Here is a 14,481-nt window from a genome sequence, read left to right as displayed (position 1 = left end):
CCACCTCCACAACCTGCACATCCACCACCTGGAAAGGGAAGGATAAAGGGGTTTTGGGTGGGATAGACAGGAAAAAATGGTGAATCTGGACTTCATCTGTACTGATGTAGTCAGGGAAGCATGGACCTGTCTGCCACGCCAGTGTAGGGAAGGCTTCACTAGCACAGCTCAGAGTTTCCTAGAGATCCCAGAAGAATATTTGATCATTTATTCTGACTCTCCCATATAAAGCAGATTATAGTGTTTCTCACGGTACTCTGTGGGGAGGGTTAGGTCACCACTTGGGTTAGATTTTATGATGTGCCCATTCTGTGTCTTGGAGGTTAAGATTTTTTACATTGTCAGCAGAAAGCAGAAGGTACTGAGGGGCCACTGATACCTGGAAAGGGACACCTTGTCGTTCCCTGAGCAACCTGGAACCTGCACTCCATCAGGGCTGTATTCCAGAGGAGAGGAACCACAGAAGGACCTCCTGCTCCCATCCCCACTGCACAGCCATTCTGCATCTAGAAACGTGGCACTGCCTTTGCTAACACTCTCTGAGGACAATAAAGAACAGATCTAGATGTTTGGGTTTTTTTTATCTGTTGTTGCAGTCTTTTCCCTAGATGTTATTTTTCTTTTCTAGCTGTATGATCTGGGTATGTCTGGTTTTCTGCTACAAGGACTTGTGCCAAGACCCAGATGAAGTAATTGGTCTCCTCTGTGCCTCAGTCATGAAGACCCATGTCCATTGGTGATGCCTTAAAGGATCTCTTCAGGTGTCTCAGCCACCACAAAAAAGGCATCCCTTTCTTTCTGCCTCTGCCTACCCAAGTGCATGCCATTAAATAGTGGGCCCTACAGCAGGTCTAGATCATGCTCCACAGCTAAGCAGTAAGTAACTAAAGCTTCAAGTGTCCTGCTAACAGTGTCACTCAAACATAATCCAGGCCCTGACTCAAATTGACAAGGACAGGTTGGCCTCTGAAATAATCTCTTTAAATAGCAGCAGCCATCTCTCTCAAAGGCACTTCCCTCCCCCCACCAGCACTGGAGAGCTGCTTACAGCACATCGCCCAATATTTCCCACCCAGGCATTGCAGGGCTGGCACTTCTCACAGGCAAGTGTGTCCCCAGCCCGCAGTCTCCCAGCTTTGCTTTGCACTGGGAATTACAATGAATTTTGCAGCACAGTTTCTCTACTCCAGGGTGTTAAAAAACAGAAGTCTCAGGGACTACTCCAGGGAAGATGAAGACTACGATCCTTTCTGGCAAAGGTTGGAGAATATTGCTGTCTGACTTAGAGCTAGAGCTCTCCTTGCTCCCCCTCAGGGGTCATGGTCAGCCCTCAGGGTCCACCCAGGGCCAGACCCACGGACATGACAACCCCTGGACCCCTCCTGCCTCCTTATGGTGTTGTAGTTGGAGTTTTGCTTCACCTCGTTGTTTATTTAGTCACTGTGCTGTATAGGTAATGATTTCATTTTCCTTTCCTTACTTTCTTAAAAAAAAAAAAAGGAAATTGTTTGTTATTTTCCAATACTTCCCAGGGTTCTGTGGGTATGAGTTGCTCTTGGAGTCATCCACTAGCAGCAGTGGAGATTTGAATACTTTAAGCCTGTGGAGTTCAGCTTTTTTATTTCTTCATGAGTATGGTATTAGAAATAACCCTAGACGGGCCTGTGGACTGCTAAAAATTTATCTTGGGATAGCCTGTATCAGATCCTGTTATTACGAGTGTTCTGTGGTTGTCTTTGTTATGGTGCTTATAGTTTTCTTGAATTCCTGTTTTCAAGCTTGGATGGTGCAGACAATTTACGAGACATCTAGTGCCCTTGCATAGCAACCAGCTGAGGCATGGTGCACCCATGTGGCATGGTTTTGTTTGCACAACCTCGCTCTTAAACTTTTCAATAGTTGTTTTCTCCCCCAATTTTATGATCTTGACACTGCTGGCAAGATCACAACTTGGTGTTGCCATATGCAGTATAAACAAGGGGCAATTCTTATTTCCTGTATCCTGACAATAGTCAAAGATGTTGGTAATATTTAAAACATAAATAGTTTCAGTGGGATCAATGCTGTTAATAAACCCTTATAGAACACCAAAGGAGAAGACAAGATCCCAGTTCTGCATTGAAGAAATGGCTTGCCCAAAGTCATACATGATGCGATGTGTTCTGAGAATCTTAAACCAGTCCTTTCATTACGGGACCACTCTTTCATCTAGCTTGGGTTATGCTGTTCATTCTTTAAGTGAATTATGAATATGCATTAATCGCCAGAGAATCTCTAAACTCAGAATACGTTTAATTTAAAGAGGAAAAAAGTTTAATTACTTGAAGAGTTTGAACTGCCAAACTGTGTGTAGTGTTGGGTGGTGATCATTTGACATTTACAGCTGTGAATGTCCTGTAAGAACTGCTTAGAGGGATGGGTCATTTGAGGGAAGGTGTTGAAGCAGAGATAACCAAGAGGGGTGACCTTCTGAGCTCTTCTTGCTTTCAGATTACTTTTTCTCATGTTATCTGTTTAGCAGCTGACACCCAGTTGCCATTGCCAGCAGTAAGCACTGACATTTTCATAGTGGATACTGAAGGCTGGCAACGGATTATGACCACAGATGAAGGCAGATATAGTACTAGGCTCAGGGTCTGGTAAATCTGACTTACTGAAAGTAAGGAGATATTTTATCAGAAGTGATAATGCAGTTTGGTTGTTCACTGCATTTGTTGCTGGTGTAACATCACAGGGTATTGTCAGACCTTTATATGGTGAGTAGAGTTATAAATGCCTGCTCAATCTCAAGGCTTGGTTGTTTTGTACCTATCTGTGCTGGATGGTCACAGTGCAGACATCCCCTAACATTTGTGTCATACAAGCTAGTAACTAAGCCCTGATCTCTTTGTCTTTAAGACACACTGATAAGTAGTCCTGCTACAAACTTCCTGCAGGAATCTTAGGAAAGTTACTCGATCTGTCTGTGCCCCAGTTTCTATTAATAAAGTTGAGCTCATATTTACTGACTTTGTCTTTCTGTTTAGGGGAAGATGTTGGTGATGTCATTTAGGAACAATAACTTTGCTGATGGTTTGGCTATCTAAATTTCCATCCTGTAATTGCCACTAGTTGGAGTGATACAGTCTCAGACGGGTGTTTCTAAGTACTAGTATTACACAAAGTAATGGTAATTCAATAAAGTAATGTTTGAGTGAAGTATTGTCTTTGATCTGTTTTAACTGTATTGTCAAAGAGAGATCTAGCATGTCCCTTCCCCATGTCTGGGGGAGTTTACTTGTCACCCTGTAATTCTTGGAGGACACTCAGACACTGTACAGTGCAGTAACCTAGAATTACTAGCAGTGAAGATGTCCTCTGTTATGATACTTCTTGCCATTTGTATTCAAGCTTAACACTTTGCCAGTTTGCACTATGCCACTGATCAGTCCAAGTTAGATGTTGGACTTTGACATTCTTGTCATGGTGTAGAGCTGTAAGGGTGCTAAAATACTCTACAGAACTTGTACTGTGCTGTCAGTCCCTCTTAATGGTGAGTGTGTTTCATTGTGAATGCAGATGATAAAAACTGCTGTAGAAATGACAAAGAAATGCCAAGTTTTCAGTCTTATACTAATATTTCTTTGCCTTTTGTGACACTTGAATTCCTACCTGTGAAGCAGCGCAGTAACATGGGTATGTATGTCCATAATTTCAACTTTATTTCTGCCTCAAAATGTGTTGTTGTGACTCATTTAGTAAGAGGTGTAAAAGATGCCAAATGGGCCAAATGTTGGCATTGGGTATGTCTGCAAATCAAAATGGCAACACTGGCTGAGACCAAAGAGCTGTCTACCTCTACGTCTTCTCTGTAGTGGTTGCCAGTAACAGAAGCTTGGAGAAAAATAAAAGTCACCTTAGATGCTTTCTCTCATATACTTTCATGGAGTCTGCCAAGTGAGTGCTTAGGGGCTTCCTGAATTACAGTTTGCTTCTTCAGTGATGTGTTTATTGGTTACTATTAGACCTACTTCCATATAGTTGCACAATTTTTTTAGGAACCCGTTTACGGCATTGTCCTTCATAGCATCCTGTGACAATAAGTTCTGTTAGCTAATTATTTTCTGTAAGAAGGGAACTTTTAAATTTTTTTGCCTGATACTTTCATAGGGTGCCCCCCTAACATTTATACCGTGAGAAACAGCAGCTAATCCTTCCTAGTTTGCTATTTCCTGGACATCTGTGAGTTTGTAGATTTTTTTGCTCCTTCAGTTTTAGAAGCTGAAGAGATCCAGTATATCAGTTTAATCTGTTTAGTCTGCTTCATGGATCCTGAGGAAGGCAATCAGCGTGTGCTTCATCTGATGGGGACATGTAATTGTCCTGTCATTGCAGGTTAACTGCGTGGCCATTTCTTTCTCCTTGTAACAAAAGCAACAGTTGTGGTCTTTAGGTTTAGTATGTACTACTACTGTGTTTTAGCTTCCCAAAATTATTTTTGTTGGTTTTATTAATATTACTGTTTTTCCAAACTTATTTTCCCCACTGCTATTTAACTTGAGGAAAATTATAAGTATATTCAAGAAAATAAATTTGAAACAGAAAAATCATTCATCCTGAGTTGTTGCTTTTTATCTTTCGAAGAGTATATTTCGGTACACACTGTCTTTGCATTGGCTTTGAGACTTTAAACTATGTAAAGCTATCTGCTTAAACAAATGATATTTTTTCCAGTTCTGTAATTATTCATGGGATGTCTGCATACAGATCTTCTCTTTTATTTTTTTCAGTTATGCTGAGCAGCTGTTCTTGAAAAAGTAGGTTTATAAACTGTATTTGCATGTTTGCTTTTACTAATCACTTTGAAGTTAAAATGTCATAATTTATAACCATGTAACAAAGTTTGCCTGCTGAATATTTGTTTTATGGCTGGAAATAAACAGACTTTTTTATGAAAACTTTCCTAGACATACTCCAAAAAAGGAAAAGCAATCCATCTGAGAGGAACAATGTTTTATAATGTTGGAGTTTGTATTTATATTGGGTCAGATTTGTATCTGGTGGGCATGATCACTAGAACAGGGGCCATATTTTGTTACTGTTCATGAGATGTCACGTGCTGTCTTTTTGTGAGCACTTGCATCCTTTGCTGCCTGCTTTTACTGTTCCTGCAGAAGCAATTCATACTGAGGTGGTCTACACCAAGCGTATGAACTGTGTTTGATGAGACAAATGTATCTGACCCACCAGGGTTATTAGTTGCCTGTTTGTGATGGATTATCAAACCTCAACCCACTGTTTACCTTGGGAGTTTGAGAGCTCTCAGTGGGTGTGTGACACACCCATGAGGGTTCTATAGGGAAAAAATTCATTCACCTAGTGTAAATGAAAAGTAGAAGCATAGAAGAATAACAATCTGAAATAAATATATACAGTACATACATGTACAATAGCATGATGATATTCCTTTGGTAATGACACTGTTGACCTTTCAGATGCAAATGGATGATAGTTTCCATATTAAATGTTGAGATGGTAATGTTTCAGATGTGCTTTAAACATATCTCAAGCTTGAGAAACCTACACATATTTTACAGCTGTTTGACTTTTTTTCTTTTTTCCCAGTGGTCATAAGGTGTTGTCTCCCTCAGAGTCCTGACTAGATGAGAGCTGTGCTGCAGATCAAGGACTGAGAATCTGATTTACTTCCCTCCTTTGTTCTGCCAGAGAAAGAAAATCCAAGACTAGGGCCAAAAATCAGTATCCCATTTTGGTGTCTCTATTTGCACATAAAAATATTTGGTGGCACTAGTGTGGTGAGGCATTTCCCTGTAGTTTGTACTTTCTAGCAGAATTCTCATTCATCAGTGGACTTTTTGTGGTCATCTTTGGCTGGGGGGTTTTTATGGACTTTTTGTAGTTGATTGCAACAGATGTAAGGAAAAAGGTGTGAATTTACCCCCTATCTCAAATGCCGGTCAGAAAAAAAAAATTGACCTAGAAAAATCACAATTTTTTTATCTACCTATGTATTTTACCCTACCTATACTCTTTTAACCCATTGCCAGTGTAAGAAATTTCATTCATTGCTAATGCTTCCTAAACATTTTAGATAATATGTTTAGAGAAAAGATGCATATGTTCTTCTCTTTTTGGAACAGTTAGAGGCTACTGTGATATGGAAAATGGGTTTTTTGTGGGGAGGTAGGGAATGAACTCTTAACGGCGATCTGGTCTCTTAGATGATGATAGCTGTTGTTTATGCCAGGGGCTGTGCTGTAACAAGTTCATGGAAAGGCAATCTGATCTGATTCTCATTTTTACATTAAGTTAACTAATATGCATGAGAAGTAACACTGGAAGCTTAACATCTTTATGAAGTGTTCCAACGCTCTAACCCCAAAGGAGCAGAAATGCAGAGAAGTGTGGAATAGAGCTACTTGATAACCTATTTAATTTGAAGGCAGAATGCCTGCTGTTTGGATGTACCAGCTTTAAGATATGGTTTTGGGAAAATATTTTAAATCACAAGTTTCAACATAAACAAGTTATAAATGTCTAAATACTTTATTTATCTTAGAAAATTAGTGTTCTCATTAATTTTGGAGAGAGAAGACCTTGCTACAAAAATTGTCCTTTTTGTCTCCTGTGAGGATATACAGAATGGTTGATGCTACTGGTACATTACTTGATTCAAATAACAAAACCTTTTATGTTGCCTATATTGTTATGTGAAGTCCTCAGTGGAACAACTGGAAGTGTAATAGGAGGCAGAGCTACTGACAAAGATTATTGGGACCACAAAGAAAACGGATGACTGCCACAAGTGGGGCAATTGCTCAAAAAGCAGCTGTCTCTAAATATTTTTAAATTCTTTTTGGAAATTATTACAGTGTATATTACAGTGCTGATCACTGCTGTAAAACTAGGGGAACATTTCTTTTAGCCAGCCCTGCTGATGAATTTTATGAAAATGGTAAATGTTTTTTGTTGGAGATGATGGTGAAATCTCTGACATATTTTAACATGTATATTTTTAGAAAACGTTTCTTCCAAATAGATTAATACTGAGTCCTTCATGTAGAGGGGCTTATACCTTCTGTGTAATTATAGCCACAAACCAGGATGGTATTGGCTCTTTTCCAAAGCACTGGTCTTCTGCTTAATGCTCCTTTTCCCCCACATTACTCTCCAAATTCCAAGAATTCCTAGAAGTTTTACATTTATTTGTTAGTAGGGCTGCAAAATCCTACACTATATTATCGCTTGTGAACTCCTGAACACTGTGGACCATAGAGTAAGGCAGTTGAAGGAAAACTGGTAAATTTTTGTAGAAGTGTTGTCTCTCCAAAGTTTCTTGTGGAAGGAGGTTTGTGTGTCATCACAGTGTTGTCTTATCTACAGGTGTTTTTATTTATGAAGTGTTAACTTGGAGATCAGGAGACCTAGTTCTTTAGCTCTGCAGTAGGATGTAATTGTTATCCCTTATCAAAGTAATTTTCTTCCTGTCACGAGGCAGTTGACAACTGTCAAGAGTATGCTCTGCAAGAATGCAAGAGCAAAGAAGCAGACCTCTTGTGTACAACATAATGACATTTGCTACTGCTATTAATAGTATTAGGGAATGCTCTGCAGCAGCTATTTGCTTTTTTTTTGAAACACATGAAGTTGCATATAGCAAATACAATTCCAGTTATTCCAGAATTTCTGGAAGCACTGAACTGGGATCATTGCCAATTGAGACTGAGTACTGAGGAAGGTCTGGCTGCCCAGACAACATGTTATATCTTTCTTATTTGCTTGGGTATGACAGTTTCCCAGTTTGTCCATGTGCCAGGTTATCTGTGGCTTTTCTAAAAGCTGGCTGGTTACAGTAGCTTTCAATCCACCTACAAGATAAGGTAATATGACAGTAATAATTCAGTTTGCCTATTTGAGGCTTGCAAAAAGCAGCTGAGATGTGCATCCTTCTTAAACGATAAATGTCAAGCCTTTAATCATCCAAGCTTTCCTAACAAGTTTCTTTATTTGCTTTTAGGGATGACAATAAAATAAAGAAACAAGATGCCCCAGCACTTTGTGATCTTCACTGTTGTAAGGATGGGCCAGTAAGAAATGGCCTTATTGGGCAGAAGCCACCCTCTATCAGCCCTGAGAGACTGAAAGATTTTGGTGAGGAGGATTACCTGAACGGGGATGTGAAGACCTGGGAAATGAAGATAGTGAACCGTAACGAGGAGTTACTTAGGGATGCCCTTTCCCGCATCCCTCAGTCAAGCAGTAGGACCAGCCTGTCAAGCTGTAACAAGCTGATTCGATTTGAAGATATTAGTGCAGCAGCTTTCAAAATCCAGTGCGGTGTTCAGAAAACCCCATGCATGGTAGGGAGTTTATATGGCTTTGCATTCTCTTGGTATTTCTTTTGTTTTCTTTATAAAACTTGATCAGAAATGAATGAAGAGTATGTGTGAGTTGCAGCAGATAGATCTGTGTAAGATGTCTCATGTTCATATTTAGTTTTCTTCTTACTTGTTTACACTAATCTAAATCCTCAAAGATTGCAGTGATCTGTAAACAAAGGATAAACCACATTAGGCATAGACTTAATGCATTGTGGTATTATGCTCCTGGTGAAAAACTCTTGCTACGAGGAAACTGAGTTGAGGCTGGTGGACTATCAGTGTTTGGGTAAGCAGTCTTGTGGGAGGGTCTGATTTGGAACAAGCCCTCATATTTGGAGAGTTTGAAGGTACAGATTTTCCTTCCTAGCCTGGCCAACCTGGCAAGGCTGGATATGTTCTGTAACCAGGTGGTTCTGCCACATGCGTCTTCAACAAAACAAGAACATTGAGATACACACACACACATATGCACCTATTGATCAGTCTAGGTATGAAAATGACTGAGGCATTCCCATAAATGTACAAGCATTTGCTAAAGCATAAGAGAAGTACAGTGACAAACGATTTAATTTGTAATGTATTTCTACTGTTGGGAGCTCTTCATGAAGGCTGCTGTAGGCACTCTGTGGCTAATCTCTTCCTTTCCCTGCAGTGGGTCAAAAGAGTGTCTTTGCCAAGTGGCAATTCATAGCAGCAGCCCCAAATCACTCTCTCGATGAATCCCTCCCTCCCTGTTGCTGACCTGGGTCACCCCACCAGCCTCACTGGCTGTGGATTGTTTTTCTGGCCTCGACAGGGAAAGGAACTTTTATGTCTAACATGGGGTTAACAGTCCCTGGAGCAAAGTGGTTGGGTCTGCAAGGCGCAGAAAATCTCCTGGTTCCCAGATGGAGCCTGCTGATCCAGAGACATCATAATTACTTTTGGTGGGGTTTTTTTAGTTTAGATTTCCTAATAACTTCAACATACCATTGAAGAAGTGTGTCTCATGACAGAGGGCATGATACAAGGCCTTTTGGGGCTGTAATGTGGCACAAAAAACTTGCAGGGTAGTGTTGTCCAGAGTGCAGGGAGTCAAACTGAATGCACTTTGTATTCATATGCTGCCTGTTCAGAGTGACTCGGGAGTAAACCATCCTGACAGCTGTACCTGGATTTCCTTTCAGAGCGGAAAAGTTGGCTTGCTTGGGAAGGTGGAGGGAGTGGGCCAACATATGTGCAGCACGGGTGGTCGGGTGCACAGGGCCTGGGAGAACAGAGGGAGCGTACCAAACTCTGCACATTGCATCATTTGTCACCAAAACTCTGACTGTCATGCTTGAGAGCACAGTCAGTGCTCTAGACAGAAGTGTCAATCTTGTCAGTCTTTTGCTTTTGTGGAGAAACTGTCCCAGGAAGATTTGCATGTGTATTGCAAGTAGTGAGCACTGCACTTCTCTGTAATTGACAACTCTGGTCATATTTGTTAGATGGGTTTAATCTGGCTGCACAAAGGTAGGTCAATGGGCAGGGAGAGTGTCAGGGCTTAATTTGGAAAGCAGAACTAGCTAGCTCTGTACCCTTTGATAGCCTGGATCATCCCTTCCCTGCAGCTCATGGTGTCGTGCACTTCTGTCAAACTAGTAAAGTCTATCTCAGCTCCATCCCCTGAGCCATGTTTTTGCTCTCAACACATCCTAATGTAGGAAAAGGCGAGACTGCACCACTGAGTCCATCTTCTGCTCCTGCAGGCATCTGTTAATACCAAACTTTTCATAAACCGATCGTGCTCCTGCTCACAAGTACTGAAGCTTTCTTTGGCTAATTCACACCATTTGTTCTCAGGCAGCTTTGCCCCTCAACTTACATAGTTCCTTTCTCTTGGGTGTCCCTGGTAGATTTATGCAACATGGTTGTATCCCCTTTCTGCATTTACTGTGCCAAGCCAAACAGGCTGGCTTTCTTTAGTCTCTTTTAGTAAACTGTCCTTTTGGGATGATCAGAATAGTGGAAAGCCTATATCCCCACTTGTTTTAGTGTGAAAATAGACCACGACTGTTGCTATTCAAAATAATATTCCTGCAGAAGTCATTAGTATATGTTTCATGCACTTATTCAAAAGGAAAGTATTGAAAGTAGAGAGATGTCAAGAACAACACTGATAACCTTTATTTCAACTCATCACTGAGACGTAAGAGCCCTTTTCAGGGACATCTGTTGGGATTAAAAAACTGAGCATGGCTATAACCCATTCAGTTAATTGAATGGAGAAATCACTTTACAGGGGGATTCCTAACCTGCAAGTAAGACCATGGAGGGAACATTCTGGATCCTTATGCAGGAGTTTGCCTGGAGCTGAGATATGGCATCATGAGTGATTGTAACAGATGTTACAGAGGTAGTGAGTATAGGACAACAAGGAATTAGCATTAAATTGGGCACTTAGTTTGGTTATTGATGTAAGAGCTTTAAGGGTTGTTTTGTGTTAGCTTTGTGGATGCCAAATGGAGGCTGTGCTGTGTGTTGTACATTAGACACAGAATCTGTAGTCCCTAGGTAAGATCACGGTGTTAAAAGGTAAAACTTAGAGGTTGGTTCAATGAATCTTACAAGGCCATGCATTAGGTCAGTACAGCTGAAAATAGCACTGAAAACCTCCTTTGTTAGAAGCAATTGCTGTATTCAGGCTACATGGAAAAAAGCCTCAGTTAAAGGAAGCAGAAAAAGGTAACCTAAAGAGTTAAAATATTGAGTATCAGAATTAAAGAAAAAAAATAATAATCTCAAGTACACCACCTCTGTGGTGAAGAGTACTTATTGACACACATTTTAAATGTAGGAGACTTAGCAATTTTATAAAGTCACAGGATTCATCTCCTTAAATCCTTTTTCTCATTGTTCCAACATTCTCTACAAAACCAAAAATTATAAAACTAGAATGGTATGTGAAGAACTAGTAAAGTAGTGTTCCTTGTCTAGTGTTCTTGTTCTGTTTTGCATAGGCATTATCCATAGATTAGGCTGTTTAGGATATAAACTATTATCCTATTAGTGTACTAAGCACTTTCCATTCTTTCAGTTCTGCAGCCAAATTTGCAAAGGAGCAGCAAGTGGTAGCTCCTATTGCAGGATATTCAGAAGCAAAATAGAAAATCTGGCCCCATCTATGGGTGAGGAATTTAACATATGCTTGTAAATCCACTAAAAAAGCCTTGAAACATTAATCTGAAATATTTAGTTTAATTGTATACCTTAAAGCAAGTATCTGTTTCCAATATATTTAGTTTATATAAATGCACTTTGGCAGTCCCACAGTCTGAAAAACATATGTACTATGTACACTGTACACCGTATACATGACACTGCCAGATACTTTTTAAGATAAATATTTAAAATATATTGTCATGCTGTCTTTTAATCTATGTCTCTTTGTGACTTATCATAAATGAGGGCTTGATCCCCAAAATCCCCAGGTCCTCATTTGCTTTGGCAGCCAATGGAAGAAATAGAGCAGATTATGAAATAGAGATGCAGTAAGCCTAGGGAACTGGAACCCACAAGTTTACTACAGCTCTATTTCATAAGTTATCTTGTTTAAAACTCTTGTTTTAGATAATATGGTAATAGGAAATTAATATGGTGATGCATGCTGTGTCTTCCTATAAAAACTGATAAAGGTTTGCCATTAAAAAAAAAAAATTTAAAAAATCATGCACTTAGACACTGCATGACATGTATTATGCTTGCTAATTCCTCTCAGCTCAGCAATCCTTTCTGTTCCAAACACTGAGCATTTTCAAACAGCTGCTGCTTATACTTGCAAACCTGGGAAAAATTTTGTATTATTTCCATCATTCTTCAAATAAGAAGTGTCTTTACTAATGTCATACTAATGTCATAGGACACAAAATGGACAATATTCAGTAATGAATCAGTGGCAGAAACCATAGCAGAGTCATAATGGCACTCAAGGAGGAATTTTCTAACTGTTTTTGTATCTATTAGGAGATGACCTTATTGTTTGGATATTCAATATTCAGTTCTGGCAAGTGCTAAAATATCAGACCATAGGTTGTTTTTTGAAATAATTGAAAATACTTATTTTAATATCTGTATTTGAACAGTAAGACCAAAATAAGTGCTATTTTCAGAATTTGTAGTGGGTATGGGGTACGTATTTCATTGCTGTGAGTTTGAAAATTAATTCCATAAACCAGAAGAATCTGGTAGGTGACAACACACTGTCATGTACATCTAAAGAAACAGATTATGAACTTTACTTTTTAGAGGTCATACATAGCAGTTGAATGCATGCCTCACCAGAGAGATGATGGGGTGTGGAAGTTTTTTCTTAATTTTAGATATATCCCCATAATAACATTTCTATACTCCAGTATTCTAGGCTATCCAAGCAGTATGGAATGGACATCTACCTAAAGAAAGAGTTCCTCCAGTACACGGGATCTGTGAAGGAACGAGGTGTACTTTACCTTCTGACATCATTGCCTCAGGTATAACAAAATGCCAATGTTTAAAAATAAATCAATTTGTCTGCTTCACAAAAATGGAGCAGAATTAAAGATAGTTTTACCTGTATTATCCATGGAATTGTAGTGTTTCTTGCCTTTTGAACCATTGTGCTGAACAACATAGATAGGTTTGCAAGTATCTGAATGTAAAATACTTTGTTATTTATGCTTGGTGGATCTGCTGTTGAAATGCTTAAAAATATTTGAAAGAAAAGCTTGCAAAATGTAAATACTAGTGTTTTTCTGTGGCATTTAGATGATGGTGTTTGTATGTGTACTATGGTTCTGACGTGTTGAAACCACAAACTTTAAATGATGATGAAAGTGAGTTACAATGGGTGATGAGAAGGATCTATATCACCAGTTGATTTTGTAATGAATTTCAGTATCATTACATTAATAGTTTGTTTATCATTTGTCGTATGAGATTATTGAGTCCCTGCAACAATAATAATTATAATTGTCATGATACAGCAGCCCAGAAACAGTGATTATTCCTGCACTTTTGTCATAATATGAATAAATCCCTCTGTTAAAGGGAAACCTGAAATGAAATAATTTCATGCAGGCAGGGAAGAGGAACCAGATATCAGCTCTGAGGGGCCAGATATCACCTCTTCTGGGATCAGCTGGAGTTTTGCAGCTGATTCCAATGGAACAAGAGTTGAACCCAGAGGAGTGCAGAAACAGATTGATCTTGTTCTGTCTTAGCTCTGTGTGTAAATCTTGAGATTATGCCAGACATGCATATACTGTATCATAATATGATAGTCTAGTAAAGAAAAAGAAGGAAGTCAGACCATTAGAATGATCCAGGATCATATGGGACAACTTTGTGACACTATATAATGTGCAATAAGCAACACTGTTTTTTAGGATCAGCAAAGAAAGGGAGTGATTGTGGCTTCGGACAGTAACTTTTCCATGGCTGTTGCTTACCATGCCTCGGAACTCCGTATTCCAGTATTTGTCATCATGTCAACCAGCACGTCCCCAGCCAGAGTGAAAACGTGCCGTGAGTACGGTGCCATGGTTATATCCTATGGAACTACAGCTAAGGATTCCCAGACGCACGCAAGAAGGTTGGCGCAGGAGAATGGTTACCTCTACCTTGAAGAGTAAGTGGAAGGTCAGGCTGATTAGAAAGATTAAATTAAATATTTGCACAGCTCTGCAAAAACAATTAGTTTCATTAAAATTTGATCACAGGTCATCAAAATGTTCCCATTACCTGGGGTATGGACAGTTACATATTCCCAGGCACGAATCACTAATCTTTCTATAACAGTTTGTGATGGAAACCAAAATGAAACACTCCCCCCAAATTAGGCAAGCTCCTGATTAGGAATGATGTGGGTTAGTATGATAATTGATGTATGTTAACTCTTTATGAACCCTGTCAGAAAGCATTAAGGTTAGCATTCATTTTTGGTCTCTGGAGTAAGGTGTGTAAAAGCCAATCTTTAATGCAAAGGCTTCAGTGATATAGTGTAGAGCAAGAGAAGGTTAATGCTGTAAAATTTTTGCATATCTGGTATGACTGACAAAACTGTGATTCTGCCTTGAAAAAAGAGGATTAAGATGCTACTTCA

The 14,481-nt window shown here is 39.5% G+C and overlaps 1 protein-coding gene across 4 annotated transcripts in view; it reads left to right on the top strand.

The window, feature by feature from the left end:
- The first annotated feature begins 1,043 nt into the window (after positions 1–1,043).
- LOC141925836 (L-threonine ammonia-lyase-like) overlaps positions 1,044–14,481 on the top strand; it is a 32,545-nt gene continuing 19,107 nt past the window's right edge. Inside the window, exons 1-5 of one of the 4 annotated variants that reach the window (XM_074830522.1) lie at positions 1,044–1,259; positions 4,770–4,796; positions 8,018–8,360; positions 12,755–12,871; positions 13,766–14,007. In XM_074830522.1, coding sequence (XP_074686623.1) covers positions 1,159–1,259; positions 4,770–4,796; positions 8,018–8,360; positions 12,755–12,871; positions 13,766–14,007 — 830 coding nt within the window. In that variant the 5' untranslated portion in view covers positions 1,044–1,158. Of the gene's footprint in view, positions 1,454–4,769; positions 4,797–8,017; positions 8,361–12,754; positions 12,872–13,765; positions 14,008–14,481 lie in introns of all 4 variants that reach the window. The other 3 variants (XM_074830519.1, XM_074830523.1, XM_074830520.1) reach the window with 3 other exon arrangements.

The sequence above is a fragment of the Strix aluco genome, chromosome 7 (genome assembly GCF_031877795.1).
Source record: "Strix aluco isolate bStrAlu1 chromosome 7, bStrAlu1.hap1, whole genome shotgun sequence".
NCBI classification, from domain to species: domain Eukaryota; kingdom Metazoa; phylum Chordata; class Aves; order Strigiformes; family Strigidae; genus Strix; species Strix aluco.
This window is presented reverse-complemented; position numbering and strand designations above follow the sequence as displayed.